General features: G+C 42.0%; 1 protein-coding gene across 1 annotated transcript in view; it reads right to left on the bottom strand.

Moving 5' to 3' along the window:
* The window catches only part of LOC126391922 (thrombospondin type-1 domain-containing protein 7A), a 293,064-nt gene that overhangs the window by 129,675 nt on the left and 145,934 nt on the right, over positions 1 to 17,455 (bottom strand). Inside the window, exons 4-5 of the mRNA XM_050046936.1 lie at positions 10,766 to 11,014; positions 9,474 to 9,658 (exon numbers count right to left, since the gene is read on the bottom strand). Coding sequence (XP_049902893.1) covers positions 9,474 to 9,658; positions 10,766 to 11,014 — 434 coding nt within the window. The remainder of the gene's footprint in view (positions 1 to 9,473; positions 9,659 to 10,765; positions 11,015 to 17,455) is intronic.

Raw genomic sequence — 17,455 nt, forward strand, 5'->3', positions numbered from 1 at the left:
ACTCTGCACAGAGGCACAAGGTGGGTGAGTAAACTTTCTCTTGGTCAAGACATAGCTCTACAAGTTGTTAGAAATAGTTGTTTTTACATTTCTGTTCATGTACTGATTGAACAAACAACACACACGGCGTACATAAAATAGCTTAAAGGATGATGGCAGGCATATCTTTGAAACTCTGTTCTGACAGAGCCGGGCTAGCTGTTTCCCCTTGCCTCTAGTCTTTATGCAAAGCTAAGCTAACCACGCTCTTCATTTAACACACAGACATGACATTGATATCGATTTTCATGTCTAATTCTCAGAAAGAAAGTAAAGGAGTGTATATTTAAAAAAAAAAAAGAACTAGTTGTTTTGTATCTTTTGTAACTTCACTTCCTTGCACTGTGATTTTGGTGCCATCTGAGTTCAAAAGACATCGTTCCAACCTGCAATGACAGTATGAACTTGAGAGTTTAAATAACCCCCTTCTGATACTCGCAGTATTAATGCACCTGTAAAGGCCCTTCTTGTCAAACACTGGGAAATGTGACCAAAATCTCAACTCTTACAGGGGTTGGGAAAAGTGCTATAGGGATCCATATGGTGCAGCAGCTAAGCAGAAACCAAACCCAAAGTTACACAGCCTTCGCTGAGAAAGCGCCGGATGACGTTACTTAGGCGGCGATACAGATCAAGGGTCAGATCGGAGCTACTCCTCCCGTAAAGATTAAGGTTAAGGTTTAGGAGGTGGTAAGCTGATTCCAGATCTTGGCCTGAGGGTATCTTCCTCCCCTTTTGCATGGTGATATTTATGCATGAGAGAGGGGAGAAAGAGAGCGCTGGTTGCAGCAAACTTCACTGAGCCACTGTCTGCATCTCTGTCTCTGTGGTGTGCTGGGAGATTACCCCCCAACAGAGGGGAAAGAAATCCTGCGCCAAGAAGATAAGAACTTTGTGCATGTGTGTACGTGTGTGTTTGTGCAGACACTCACGCACATAAGTCACACACATTCCTGCACAGCTAACACCGCTCTCTGCATGCCTATATATATATGAATCTTTAACTGTACGTTAACAGAGATCATAGGCACCACAACATGTTTAATTGCAGGTACATGGACTGTATGCTCTCACTCGCTATTTAGCATCTACATCTCTTAGGAAGGACATATAGTCTCATAGTGTACACACAAAACGTTCTTATTTCTATCATACAGTCTGCTTTGTCTGAGCACAGTCTGTCGATGGATTTAATCCTGGCTACCAGACTCATTATTCGTTCATTAGGGCTGATACACAGAGAATCAAAGGACCGCAGATCAATTCAAAGTCTGAGAAACAATGTTTCAGCAAAGCAGATGCACTGCCAGCTCTCCCCTCACAAGTCATCCATCAAGAATTTATTCAACGTCAAGACAGGTTTAGATTAATATTAAAAGAAGAAGAAGACATATTAAAAAGAATAAAACGTAATAATCTGCAACACAGTCACGTAAACAAGTGTTTATTCTGGGGCTGATGTAACACAACAGTGATTTAGCTCACGGGCAGTTTATTAGAGCTTTCCAGCTGCAGGTCTAAACAAACACCTGAACTGAGTTACATCACCTCTCAAATAGTTTTTGTGTGTAGTTATTTCTGTCCTTTCTTAGTAACTACTAGCTGGTTTAAAACTTGGGTTGTAATAAGTCTTCATTTATTCATTTCCGTAACAGCTTATCCTGTTGGGGTCGCAGGGGGCTGGAGTCTATCCCAGCTGACATTGGGCGAGAGGCAGGGTACACCCTGGACAGATCGCCAGACCATCACAGGACTGACACATAGAGACATGCTCACATTCACACCTACCGGCAATTTAGAGTCACCAGTTAACCTGCAGTGACAATGCTAGGTCTAGTAGAAAGTTGTAAATCTTGAAATATGTTCTAGTGAGAAGACAAATACTTTAGTGATGTGTAAAACATCTGCAGTACCGTCTTATCTGATGGTTTTAACAGGTCAAAAGATGCATTAAATTTACCTCACAATGCTTTGTAAATCTAGGTGTTACTCTTGTGTGGGAACTATTTGATTATGCTGACCTAGCTGACATTATCTGGTCCTTTAGTCTTATGTTAAACGCATAACGTTCTGTAATTCGAGGCATGTTAGAGTGAAATATAAGAAAAACTAGTTTGTGTGGTGCAATGCATTTTGCTTAAATCTCCACTTTGTAAACAGTTACTTTAAGAACTGAGGTAAAGAAACACCACCAACGAAGGACCAATGGCTAACAACTGTGGAAGAAATCTTTTTAATGGAGAAACTGACACACATACTGAGACTACAAGAAGCACGGCGACAAAGAAAATGAGAAAAATGGACTCTATACAAGACTCAAAAAGACGATGCTGGACTGGAATAATACTCAGTAGATATACTAAGCCTTAGGGCTGTTAAAATGTGTATTTACCCAGTTTTGTTTCGTTAGCTCTTGTTATTTTATTATGCTGCTGTAACTGAAATGTCAATGTCACAAAAATTGTTTTTTAGTTCAAGAATATTTAAAGATTCAAGCGAAAAAAATTGTTCTCTGAAAATAAATTTTTGGTGCACTGAATGTGATTTCACTTTTTCAGGAGAGCAGAGTCTCTGTATCACAAGTAACCAGGTCAGAACATCTGGAAAGAGACATTGCCGTGGAATGGTGAAATCCCTCCCTTTCTGGTCGACCAACACAGGACCTTTTTTTTTTTTTAGAAAAAATACGTACATTAGTCAGCGGTGAGAGACATATAATGTTTTGATCCTGTTTGAGCTGTGCCATGAATTACACGTATGATGTTTGTCAATTCAAATGATCATTTTGCAAGTCAAGAAAGTTGAGGTTTGTTGTAAAACTGTAAAAAATACGTAATTAGACAACACAAGTCGCGTGTGTGACGTCATAACGAATGACTCTCACTGAAGCTACGATGCCTGTGTGTTTCGTACCAGGATGTACTCACATGAGCAATAGGTGTTGCTCGTTCTTTCATTTCCGGGCTGATAAAAAGACCAGGAGTCGCTGGATAAAACTTCAGGTAAGTACATTTGTCCACGGAGCATCGCTAAATCACCTCACTCAGTGGTTCCCAACTGGTTCTGCCATAGCTCCACATTTCTTATTACTTATTAGTTTAAGGTCCACACAGTTTGGCCATGTAATCAAGCTAGTTTACTGTCTCTGTAAAGCAGCCGTGCGTTGTCACTCACTGTACAACAGGAAACAGCACTTCAAAATAAAAGCTCTGTGCTTGAAATTCACTGTATTTCAAAATATAAAGTGTGCTTTTTACAAACGAGTCACTTGCAGTCCATTTAGAATGAACCCACTACCTACTTTTGGACCGTGACCCACCAGTTGGGAACCACTGGCCTAGCTGGCTGGTGTTGGTGACGTATATCGTATGAGACGAGGAATGTATTTCACTGAGCGGTTTCACACTAAACCAAATAGTACTACAACAAACTGTGACTACTTTGACTTGAGAAATCATCTTTTAAATTGACATACATCATATGTGTAATTCATACCATGATTCAAAAGGAATCCAAAAATCGTTTGTTTCTTACCATTGACTACCATACATATTTTTTTTCCTAAATAAGGTCCCACTGAGGACACCAGGGCAGGGAGGGGTTTCTAGACCACTGAATTTATCATTAAGTCAAACTCTTCTGGTGCTGCCCTCACTGACGGCTATTTCTCTGGAAAAACAACTGAGCCAAACAAAATTCTGTAAGCAGGATTAAAGATTATGGCGTCACCTTCTTGTGCTAGAGCAACAAAAATGCAGCAGCAATAAAAAAAATGGCTGGAAAAATTTCCAAAATGTGCATTAGACCTGCAGACACAAATCTAAATGGCCTCTCCCTTGTGTACAAAGTCAGAGTCACAGAGAAGGCCCAGTCAATCCTCGCTGACCTCAGTCACCCTTTGTTCAGTGAGTTCAGGTTGCTTCCATCTGGTCGCAGATATATTCTGCCAAGAGACAGCACCAGTAGGTGTAAGAGGTCGCTGCTCCCGGCTGCTGTCTGTCTGTTGAATAATATTATGTAATTCTTAGTGTTTTTCATTTCGTGATGACTGTATTACTGCTGGCTGTGCAACAAATTGCCCCTCAGGGATACTCAAGATTACCCTCACCTGTTAAAACATGTATGGTAAATTACTATCATTGTTTTATTTATGATGTAATGTAGTTTCATTATTTACGTCTTTGGTGTTCTTGTTTTTTTTCCCTGGAATGATGTATAAAAGTTTTGAATAAGTAAAGTTATTACTATCATTACAAATGACTGCTTCAGGCAAAATTGCCTCACATGAACATAATGACGTGAAAATGAAATGACATTTTAGTCTGATTATTAGGGTATTACTTACAGCTGATAGCTCCATAGATTTACAACTTACACTTAACACCACCTGGGTGGACAGACTGAACTCCAAGCCCTCTGTGTGCGTGAGACGAACATCTCTACACGATAAGAACAAGTGACGACCAGGCATCTCACCTTCTCTTAGACTTTGTCACTCTCTCTCACGCGATCAGCACCGTTGGCCTCCAAAAGCCTAGCCTCGACTAATGTCTTTAACACCCTCTTTAAGAGGGCAGCTTTGACTCTAAGCTGGCTTGACAAGTGTCAGAATTGGAGGCCTTTGCACTTGTGACCAGTGACAAGTCACAGCAGGACATGAGCAGACAAATCCTTGCTCTAAATGTCTCCTGGTTTAGTCAGGCTACAGGCTGGAGGTAGAGAAGTCGGTCAGCTGGTGCAGGGAAAATGATCTGGTCCTGAGCAGAGAGAAGACTCCTGACATGATCACAGACTTCAGAACAAAACAATCAATAAAAGCACCGATCCTCGTCCACAGCCAATCAGTTACAATAACAGACTCCTGCAAGTTTCTTGGCACACACATTAGCAATAACCTGAAATGGGACCTCAATGCCAACCACCAAATGCTAAAAGCCCAACAGAGGCTTTATTTCCTGAAACAACTCACAACACAGTCAGGCAGAGTCTACTGGTCCAACTTTACACAGCCACAATCCACAGCATCCTGCCGCTATCAGTTACTGTCTGGTATAGAAACACATCCAAGCACACAATAAACCTGAATTACTGCCTTGGGGTTGTATTTCTTCACCAACCAGTCAAGTCGCAGTTACAGTTTACATCCAGGTCTGTCCAGACTCATATGTAACCATTACAGTGAACATGCTTCAAATATGGATGGTGCTATAAAGAAGCTACAAATTCTAAATATTCTGACACATTTTCAGCCAGCAGCACAGAAGATCTGTACAATCCGCACAGGTGTGTTATCATCTTAAATAATGGCCAGAAAAGTAGTTTTCCATAGCATTATGACGTCACAGTGAAGTTGACTTTTGACCTTTTGGATCACTTCATGATTGACATTTGTGTGATAAAGACCTGGCATGTGGGCGGCCCCTAATTTCCAGGGCTGGTACCTGCAGTTATTCCACAGGCTAGTTAATAACATGTCGGGCAGGAAATCCAAAGTGTGGGATCATTTTGAGAAGGTGAAGGACGAACCCAAGGTGATATGTAAACTCATCTTCATTGGTCGACTACAAACATGACGTATCATCTGAAACATGGAAGTAGCTACATGCCCATTAGCCCACAGCGTCATTAACAGGCGGCTCGCTCAGTGTGTGACGTGCACTTGTAGATAAAATATAGGCCTATATTAATGAAGGTTCATTAGTACGGTTTGTATTTCTCTGTAATGTAGCACAGTGTTAACAATGTTACTGATACTATTCTTTCTCACACCTTCAACTCAAACCACCAAAATATATCATTTAATAATTACATTAATATCATAAACATGCAGGTGACTAGTTGACTAATGGCCCTAAATGATGACTATTGGTCGACTATGAAAATTCTTAGTCGGGGGCAGCCCTAGATATTAGATATCTCCATATCGTTTGTGCCAGATGTAATAAAATTCCCTCAAGGCGTTCCTGATATATCGAGTTCACAAGGAAATCGACGTGAGGCCACAGTGACCTTGACCTTTAACTACCATAATCTAAACAATTCATCCTTAAGTCCAAGTGAGCATTCGTGCCAAATTTGAGGACATTTTTCAAGACGAAAACATTTTACCTCCGGCCGCAGCTGTTGCCAGTGCAGAGACATAAGACAATGGACAGAATTATCACCAGAGCATGAAAGATTACAGGCTGCAAACTCCCCACACTGGACTCTATATACACACAATGCACCATCCCACAAGCAATCAAGATCACAGACGACCCTCTTCACCCGGTTCACCATTTTTTCAGTGTCTACCCTCTGGCAGACAGCACAGGTCACGAAGAGGCAGGACAGAACGCCTTAACTGGAGCTTCTTCCTCAGAGCCATGCAGCTGATAAATACACAAAAGTCGGCCTAGTTGTAATTGTTAGTGGAGCTGTGTATTGTATGTTTTTCCTTTTTGTATTTAAGGCCTTTGTTCGCACTGATGTTGTACGTGGTGCACTGTCACAGCCACTCCATCTGTGTTGAGATTAATTCCACCAGCCGTGTGGTAATGAAAGAAACTTGACTTTAAAAGCTGAGAGAATGGCGGGGGGAAGAAGTCTGTTAAAATGTTCAAACAGAGAGCTTGGAGCCACAGCGGGATATGTGAAGACAGAAGATAAAAAGAACATGGAGTGACTATTAATGCAAATGCGATATTGTATGTCATTGTATATTTGGACATGAGTCAACATGTAGGCTTATGTCTGTTTCAAGCATTTGATATGCAATTATCTGCTACAAATCCACCATGGGACGGCAGTTCTTATACGCTGCGTGGGATGTTGAAGGATGTAAGTTGTCATGTAACAGCGTTTGATCAAATTTATTTGAGTTACACTTGAGAGTTCAACTGATTTGTTTCAGGCTATGCTGTGTGCGCTGTAACATTTGACGTATGCAATGTCAGTGTTGACTGGTTACAGTATCGAAGGAAGATGGTTGATTCCCAGCCTCCTGAGATCAATACGGCTAAGATGTGCAAGTGACAAACTAATCATATAAAAATCACAGAGGACAGTGGAGATATTGGAGAAAGAGCAGAGGCCAAAAACAAGAGACTGAAAATTAAACACCTGGAAAAACTGGCAGAGAGAAGGAGTGGATTAGATATTGTCATTGAGCAGCAATTTAAAGCGAAGGAGAGCGTGTTTCTTTGAATTCTTTAACGGGTTTATGAATCCCAATCTGCGACGTTCCAGAAATAAGTTTTTGTTAAAAGGAAAGTTCAGATTTTTTGAGGTACACATCCGTAATCAGTGTATAGCCTGCAGAAGGAATCAGTCAGCATGCTCTCAGTTTGGAGAAGCAGACAGGAGCACTGACAAGAAAGCTAAGCAATGTATTGCTGTGGATGGGGGCAGCAGCAAAATGTATTTAAGACACCAAAAACATCAATATCAGTTTAATTTAACACTATATTTAGGATATTTTCACAGCTTTACTTTGGCGTCAGATAGCGATTTCCAACAGGGAACTAAAGCCGTTATATCGCTCTCTTCAAAGCCAGACTCCACTGAGAAAAACAGTGGTTTACATCCTTGAACAAAGGAGCTCCTGGTCTACTACTGCCTCAGTCGGTTTGTTTGTAACACAAACCGAGGGTGCTTTCACACCTGTCCTGTTTGGTTCAGTTCAATCAAACTCAAGTTCGGTTGCCCCCTAAGTGCGGTTCGTTTGGGCAGGTGTGAACACAGCAATCACACTCGGGTGCAACCCAAAACAACTAAACTCTGGTGTGGTTCGTTTGTGTTGAGAACGTGTTCCGATCTGGATCTGAACCATCTGCAGTCACATGACACATTGTTTGGGTTAAACATGAGCATGTTACAGTCCTGGAGGATTATTAATGTGCACCTCCTCCTGTACTGCCTTAATATGCACATTCAGCACATCCAATGCATCAAAACATTGTTTTCTAGTTGGAGCCGCGCCTCGTTTTCAAACTGTATGGTTTGACTAAAATGAACAATGACAGCAATATAGTCCACGATGAGCAGCGCTAAAATCAACCTGCGTAGTTGTCCCTCCATTGTGACATTAGAAAGTGTCACATTTATCTTGCAAGTGTACTCTTCTTCAACGTTTGGTTTACTTCCTGGATTTTTCCCACATGGAAATTCTGACCAATCAAGAGCAGCTTTCTCACACAAGGCATTTGATCTGGTCCTCTTGTAAATGCTGCCGTGAGAACACGAATTATACAACTTTGTGACAAAATTAGTCACTGATTCGGACCAAAGCAAGACAACTCTAGGTCTGAAAGCACCCTAACTGATTGAGGCAGTGATAGACCAGCAGCCTTTCTTGCTCAACGAGGTAAAATTACTGTTTCTGTTATTGGAGTCTTGTGGCTTTGCCAAGAGGGGTAACTGAGGCTGTTAACAGCTTCCTCTTCGGAAATTGATGTCTGACTGCAAGATAAAGCGCTACATATAATGTACACTTAAACTTGTATTGATTTTTGTAGGTGGCTAATATACGTTGTTGCATAGCAGTATTGCTTAACTTCCGGGGCAGCACTCCTTCATGCTTTTCCAAATCTGAGGCATGCTGACCGCCATCTACTGTAGGTAACACACTGACTATGGATAAGTACCTCATACAACCCTACTCCAAAAAATCTGAACTATCCCTTTAAGACTGTCTGAAGCTTGACTGTCCTCTCCCACTCAAAACCCTGTACAAAACTTTGATTATTAATCCTGCAGCAACAAGCAGCTGGTTGAAGGATTCTGTATAATAATGCCTCCTGAAACATAATTCATACATATGTGAAAATGTTCTCAGAAAAAAAAAAATCCATACGGTTGCCCTGAAAACATATTTCTTACCACAAGCAATATATGGAAATGCTAAAGATCTGAAGCCAAGTTTTCAGGGGGCTTCAACATTATACTAATGGTCCATATGGCACAGACTAATGCTATCTCCGAATGTGAGTTCATACTGAACACAAAGCACATTATATAGATGGTTTGATCGCATATTAAGTCAATGCAAAGAAGCGAGTCGCTGCGAACAGATGCAAATTTTCTCTGGAGGGCACAAACTGAGGTGCAGATGCGTCCTCACAAGTTGAAACTGTTTCACCGTGAGGGAAAAATCGGAGCCTTTCACATTAATGAACGTGCAGAGGAAGAAACAGAGAGGATGTCTGGAGGAAAAAAAACTGGAGTTCCTGGTTTTTTAAAATCAGTCAGAGGCACAGTCAGAGGTTGCTAGCTTACTACAGCGTATGTCTGTGCAGCTGGTACACTGGCTGTTTCAGGCAAAAACTGCAGCTGTCAGTTTTTTTGGCTCAATGTGGACTTTTATGAGGAGATGTTAACAGAGATTTTCCATGCAGACAGTTAACAGCAACATCTTCAGGAAATGAATGTTGATGTTTTTTTTGTTTTTTTTTTACCTTTGTCCTTTTCTCTGAGGTCGTTGAGGTATTTTAGAAGCTCAGCGTTGGCCTGGACGCAGTAAACTTCCCTGGTCTGCAGGCCTCCCCCACAGAGCCCTGTCAGGTTGCTACGCCGACGGTCCTGTTGGCTTAGCAACGAGTCAACCCGGCAGTCGCTCCACTCTGTGCTTCTCCAGGTGTAGCTACAGAGGAAGAGATCATGCATGTTTCTGTGTGGGTGTAACGTGGTGTCAAAGTACAGCACATTTACAGTCCTGCAGACCTAACTTTAGCACTTCAAGATGTGTTGCATGGATACAACATATTCAGTCTCGGTTTTTCTGAAAACATGATAAACGGCACTTTTCAGTTAACTGAAGTATAACATATACACTATACACATATTTCATAGCCACCAGATTTGCTTTAATAACTGTTATTTAACCACCAGTTTAAGAATTCATCTACCTGAAAGAGGAAAACACACACTACTAGATTTTCGAAGACACAAGTGACACAAGCTTTTTGTACATAATGATGGATATTTGTTTCATAATTACAATCTAGAGGCTTGTTCCCACAGCTGGTGGTAAAGTAATGATGTGGTGTGACAGTGAGAAGTGTCAGCAGACAACAAAAAACTGTGAAAGGAAACCTGGAATCAAACATTCAGGTCTAAGTTTTTGATTTCTAGGTAAAGAAAGAAATGTATCTCAAACATGCTCCAGGATGAGAGTATGAATTTGGCAATAGCTGTGTCAACATAATATAGGATCAAAGTGAGGGAAATAAAGGCCATCTGTGACTGTGAGTCTACATTTAGAATATTTGTGTGTGTGAAAGAGTTTGTGGGACTTAAATATCCTCACAGCTTATTTGTCTCTACTTTATGTCTGGCACCAGCCCAAGCGCTTATACCTATCTATCTCCATATGCTACCGCCTACACACACGCACACACACGCCCATGGGCCACCCAGGAGAATAAATTAGCTTGGTGATATGAGTAAAGGGAAACAAACAGGAAGCTTGCGCAGCCTCGGCCGGGTTGAATACCAGACATTTACTGTATTTTTGCCTGAGCTTTAATGGAATACAGAACGAATCCCCGCAGAGGTTTTTGTGCTGTAGCGTGCTCTTAAACAACGCTGGAGGAGGAGGATATTATCACAACCTAACATGCAATTGTGTCCCCGTGAAACACGAGCGCCTGTTGAGTCTCTGTTACACTTTTCACTCAAATTCAAAAATCCCCTGCTCACTCCCCGCTGTGCTTCCCACCTCCCTCCCCTGTTATCAGGTCGAACTCACGTGGCGCAGGGCGGCACGCCGTCACCCTGAGGTTCACACGGCTGCCACTCCTCCAGCGGCGGGCATGCTGCGCCTTCGCCCACAGGGAACTGAAGAACCTGTCTGCTCCGAGTGCGATTGCCTATGGGGGACTCTGGGTCCATGCAGGTTTTGGAGCAGGGGCCCCACTCGACCCAGTCGGTCACCTGGCAGTCCTTGGGGAGGACGCAGGACTGGATGGTCAGCGGCAATTCTCTTGGTCCGCACAGACTGGGGAAGGACAAAGAGGAGAAGAACAGGAGGGAGTGGAGGTTTGGTTATTGGATTGATCAGAGCAGAGTAAGAGGAGCACTGAGGCTGCACAAAGAAAGACTTTTATGTAAACTAGAATTACCGTCAGTCAACTTTCTCTCACAGTTTACATCCACGTCTGTGAAAATAGGAATGCTTCATACACAGAAGATTTAAACAATCAGCACAGTTTTAAGATTAGTGTCACCAATTCAGTATCTGTCCAAATGTCTCCCCTTCTGCTCCTGAGATATGATGCTGAATAATGGCAGAAAAAAGCAAGAAAATTATGATGTCATAGTTAAGTTGATCTTTGACCTTTTGGATATAAAATCATCACTTCATCATTTTATCCTGTTAGACATTTGTGTGAAGTTTTGTCATAATTAGCGTGTGAATTCTTGAGTCATGGCCAAAAACATATATTGTGAGGTCACAGTGACCTTTGACCACCAAATTTGAGTCAAATCATTCTCCAGTCCAAGTGGACGTTTGTGCCAAACAAAAGAAGACATTCCTTCAAGGTGTTCTTGAGACATTGGGCTCACAAGAATGAGACAGACAAGGTCACAGTAACCTTGACCTTTGACCTATGACCACCAAAAGCTAATCAGTTCATCTCTGAGTCCAAGTGAACATTTGTGCCAAATTTGAATCAGAAATTCTCTCAAGGCGTTCATGAGATAATGCGTTTACAAGAATGGGGACGTGTACGTACAGACGGACAAATGGACAACCTGAAAACATTTTATGCCTCCAGCTACAGCTATCTCGAGCCTGGAGCCTATTCTAGCTGACATTGGGCGAGAGGCGGGGTTCACCCTGGACAGGTCACCAGACTATCACAGGGCTGACACATAGAGACAGACAACCATTCACACTCACATTCACACCTACGGACAATTTAGAGTCACCAATTAACCTGCATGTCTTTGGACTGTGGGAGGAAGCTGGAGTAGCCAGAGCAAACCCACTCTGACATGGGGAGAACGTGCAAACTCCACACAGAGGGGCTCCACCACCCAGGGGTTCTAACCTCCCACCCTGGGTTTGCACCAGGAACCCTCTTGCTGTGAGGCAGCAATGCTAACCACTGCATCACCGTGCCGCCCAACCCTCGTGATAGTGTGTCTATGACCATCTATCACACCCCCCATAACTCGTTCTCCTGGGAGAAAAGCAAAATATAACCAGAGAAAAGAAGCAAATATGGATATCTAAGAAGCTAAGCATTTGATAAATCGGACAATTCATTTTTCACAGACTGACCTGGACTAAGTGACAAAACTCAACAAACAGTAAATAAGCCTCACATCTCTCCAACTGTGGATCCTTTTATCTGTCTGTTACTCCATAGCATGAACTGGTCACAGAGTAAATTTATGGTAAACAGAATCAGTGTGCAGCTCACTGACGCCTCATTACGGTGATGTTAAATCTTTTAGTTACCTCTCTCTACAATTTAAATGTCATTGTGCCAAGATGCCTTAAAGGCATGGTTTACGGCCTTTGAACATGTCAGAGCTACAGATATGTGACACTGCAAGTGGTGAGCATAGCTTCCCTTTAAAGCCTCTGCCCTTGACTGGTGCCACAGTTTGTCATTAGCTACTCTCATTAGCATACACACAGCATAATCAGTTTTACATTAGGAGTAAAACAGGAGTGGTGTGGCGTGGTGTGTGTATCCCTAAGTGTTAAGACAACCAAAACAACCTCTGATCAATCGCTCACACACATCTTTTGATCATCTAAATGGCATTAAGATGTAATGAATAACCCGTGCTCTCTTTGGGCCTCTTCCGAATCATTAGAAATTTGTTCTAACTAAAGCCGACTGCTTTCTGCTACTCAGTCTGGTTGTCTTTCCCCTTGAGGCGTTGCAGCTGACGAGCTATTAGTGCTAATTACAGCTCTGCTTCATTTAGAAACCTCTCATTTAGACGTTGCCACCACACTTCACCTCCAGCAACTCAGACTTTTGGTATAAATGAGCAAATGTATGAGCTGAGCATGAGCTGTGTTTTTTCCCCCCTTTCTTTTAAACTCCTGTGTCTTTGCAGATTAAAACACCTCTGCAGTCTTTGAAGTGGTACAGAAGCGACACTGTGAAAAATCTTAGTTTTGTTTTTCTGCCAAACACACTTGGTGTGCCGGCTGATTTTGCATCAGAGCGAAACAATGAGGAATTTAAACAGTGAGTGTGATGCACCCAGGGTGATGGCTCGATTTCCTGTCTCCGATGGAACTTCTTGTGTTTTAAAAAGCCCCTAATGCAGCCAATGACCCATTTTCGCTGCAGCTGGATCCTTTGAGTCTTCTCCCGTTTGTTGTGTGCATGCCCGAGCGTTTTTTTGGGAGATTTTCAAAGTTGCAAAAAAGAAGTCATTATTTCTTCATCTCAGTCATTCAGACAGAATGAGGACACAATCATTCTCTATTTAAATAAGTAAGATGATGTCTGAAAATGTTCATTTTTAAGTCTGTAGGTTTTACACACAGCAGCCTGCAACAATGGACTCCAAGGGCTTTCACACAAAATAAAAGCAGTTGCAAAGTTTCCATATTTTAACACTCGTGCACTCATTACTTGAACTGCATTCATCAAAACAGCGTGCCGAGGAAATGGTCTAAAAACATAATTCTATGTGGGTCAAGTGATTAGAAAGGGTCTTTTTTTACAATTTAAAGGAAAGAAGGAGAGGAGAAGCAAAATTATATCACCATGTGGGACCCTCATTATTAAATGCAGTGACGTAATTTCATACACCCCCTAAGCAGCACAGCAGAGAAACTGTAAAGGTCAAGCTTGATTAACAAGCGGAAGACTGAGTTATAAGGAAGCGGCATGTTTGGGACGAGGCGAGGACTATGGAGAAAGTAAAGGCCCAATGACAGATGTTCATCAAACAAAATTGGAAATGAAGTGAGCAAGATGTTCAGCGAGCGTCTGGCTAGGATACGACTGGGTCACTGCTTCACTGGGAAGTTTGTTCCACTTTTTACGAAAGTGGCAAAAACAACTATGAATATTTCAGGACAAGAAATAAACAAGTCAAGGATTAATATTTATGCTCCTAAGGGCATGTGAGTTGTTTTCACGGTTCCTTTGAAATATTTGATCCCAGTCACTACTGTGAGCTCTGCGCCAACAAAGCATTAATGAACAGATTTAGTACATAATTGATCAAATCTTAGAGTACAGTGGCATGTGACAGATATGACTTGCTCTACTGACATTGTCAGTGATTCTTTCTTTGAGATCAGAGGACCTTGTGAAAGCCCCAAATCCAAGTTTCTAGGGAACAGCGATGACATTTTCAGTTACTGTCAGTCGAGGAACAGAAACAGAGATGATAGAGCCACAGAAATAGCTCTTTAGAAGAATCGCTGATTACGTTCCAGTTATCTAACACAGACATCAGCAGGTTTTAAGGATAACAGAAATAAATACTGTGACAAGAAGCTGAATTCACTGACTACCACTTGATTTTTTTTTAATAGCCATCAACATAACAACGGTGTGAAAAGTGGACAGCAGCTAGAGATTTGTCAGCTTGTCTGAACAATGACGGCGAATTCCTAAAAGGATCACACGGTTTTTGTGGCCACTAAACTTGCACAAATAAGACAAAAAGAAACCAAAGGCAAAGATTGAAGGCAGCTGAAGACACCGAGCTACCTGTTAGCCTGACAGTGACATAACCCCGCGGCTACCCTGCTGCCCATGGCAGGTATCTGCAAACATGTATACAATAATATGTCAGTAACTTTACCTTGTTTGGTGATGCTGAATGATGTCAGCTTCTCCTATCTAAAATACAAGTTGTACCAACCTACAAAGCTAGCTTACATCCGCGAGTCTACGGTCAGTGTTAGCATAAATAATCTGAACTCTTGTTTATCTGAGGGTGTCAATCCTTGTGATCTGGCTTCTTTGACGAGACATCAGAGTCTACAAGACACATTTTTCTCTTCTTGGAAAACACTGACGTTTCCCTAGTGAGCACTGATTTTATCCGTGCAACATAAAAGAACGATTGGTTGTTGCCTTCGCTGTTGAGTCAGACAGAATAGCTAATGTTATGTTAGCCCTGGGAGCAGCTGTCTTCCTTAACTACATTTAGTTCCACATTAAGACACTGTACGTTAATGTGCTAATATAAACTGTACAGTATTTAATCCCTTAACATTCACATCATGACAGAGTGATGGTCCTCTGATCCTGACGGTCATATTGGCCACTTTCTCTGAGGGGGTCGGAGTAGAAATATAAACACAAGTTAGTATTGCAATATTTTGCATGGAAATGTTTTATCGATACTCGGATGCCAAGTTTTGATTTTTTTTTTCTTGACTACCCATCCATCCATTTCTCATACACTTATCCTGGGCTGTTTCATGGGGGCAGCAGGCTGAGCAAGGTATTACAAACGTCCCTCTCCCCAGCAACACTTTCCAGCTCCTCCTCGGGGCTTCTGAGGCGTTCCAAGGCCAGATGATATATATAATTCCTCAGGCATGTTCTGGGTCTGCTCCGGAGCCTCCTACCACTTGGACGTGCCAAGAAAACCACTAACAGGAGGTACTCAGGAGGATCCTGATCAGATGCCTGAATCACATCAACTGACCCCTTTCGATGTGAAGGAGCAACGGCTCTACTCCGAGCTATCTCAAGATGTCTGAGCTCCTCACCCTATCTCTGAGGCTGAGCCCTACTACCTTTCGGAGGAAACTCATTTATTGACTGCTTGTACCTGCATTCTCATTCTTTTGGTCACTAATAAAATCTCAGGACCACAGGTGAGGGTTGGGATGTACATGGACCAGTAAATGGAGAGTCTTGCCTTCTGGCTCAGCCCCCTCTTTAGTAGTTAAGCTAGAACAGGGGTCGGCAACCTTTACTATTAAAAGAGACAGTTTTGGCTAAAAAAAATGGGGAAAAAAGGTCTGTATGGAGCTGCAAAGCATATTTTAGCCTTTTAATGAAGGTATCTAAATTTCTAATGGCTCCAAATGAGCAGTCATTAATATCTTTTACCACAAGGTGGCTCCTCTGCAGTGGGCTAGTCATGATTCTTTGCTACTAACTTCGCAGCGTTGGCGATGACAGCAAAAAAATCTTTCCACACACGATTAAATTCTAATTTTCCTTTTTGGATTTGGAATCCAAAGTTAGCCTAGCGCGGGAGACTCAAGATGAGCCACTGCCACTGAGGTTTGGCAAAATTTAGAGGAAAAGGCGCCAGGTCGTACACGTATGACGCACAGTTTAGTTGAAGAAATGTTAAAACATATTTTAACTGGTGTGTAGCCTACACATTTTTACCATTGGAGAATGTAAAATCACTTTAAGCCTAGAACTATGATGTATGAAAATAAAAATGTTGAAAAATAACAGTCACTGTAGAGGGGATAAAGAGCCACATGTGGAGCTGTGCTGCAGGTTGCCTAACCCTGAGCCAGAATAATGGCAGTTCAGCTAGGTATTTAACTATCTATAGACTGACACAAACACATGAATGACTTGCATTGATGGGCCTCATACTCTGCACAGATCACTGCTCTACCACCCACACAAATCAGATAAACAGTAAACAGCATGTTATGTCTTCTGGCACGACCACATGAGTTAAAATTGCTGGAGCAGCTTTTGTCCTGTCGCTTCAATCAAACAGCCGGAAAACCGACTAATTTCAGCATCATTTCAGTGTCACTTCAGCTGCAATTACAACAGAAAGCAGAAAAAAGAAACCGTGCGTGGCTACTTTCATGCTCACGAGTGTAATTATACCTAGGAGGAGGATGATTATGGATGTGTTTTTGAGAGATGGATGCATGTAAATCTTTTCTAAATCTGGGCAGAGTGTGTCTCCAACCAGTGGGGAAGTGGTTTTAACACCCAGATTTAAAACACTTCCTTGACAAAGCATAACTTTCCCCTCCTTCACAGATAGGTGACGTGGTTAATGAGTGATATCGGTAATTATTCAGTCCTTGTCTGACTCTTGTTTTTGAAGACCTACTGTAAAGGTTTACGCTGATGGTGCCTTCCTATCAGATGTGGCGGTCTGTGCTGCTGCAGTCATTTATTGGAAGTAAAATGTTTGATGTACGTTTTAGGCAGAGACTTCTGCTGAGAAATGAGAAGGAATTGAGAGTCATTTGATGTTTCTTATTTCCAGTCGGAGCGGTGACTTTGTAGCTCGTAGCAATAATAATGTAAGGGTGAGAGGTTAGATCCCACATGAGTTTACCAACAGTATAACTGGTGGAAGTTAATATAGCAGGAGCATGAATTTTGGATAGAAGTGCTCACTGAAGGCCTAATATAATGACCTATTCAGGTAATGATCTTTTACATAATACTGTTCAAAATGACTGAGTTGTTCTATCTTTTATTCTGCTCTGACTGCTTCT

This window comes from Epinephelus moara, chromosome 6 (genome assembly GCF_006386435.1).
Source record: "Epinephelus moara isolate mb chromosome 6, YSFRI_EMoa_1.0, whole genome shotgun sequence".
NCBI classification, from domain to species: domain Eukaryota; kingdom Metazoa; phylum Chordata; class Actinopteri; order Perciformes; family Serranidae; genus Epinephelus; species Epinephelus moara.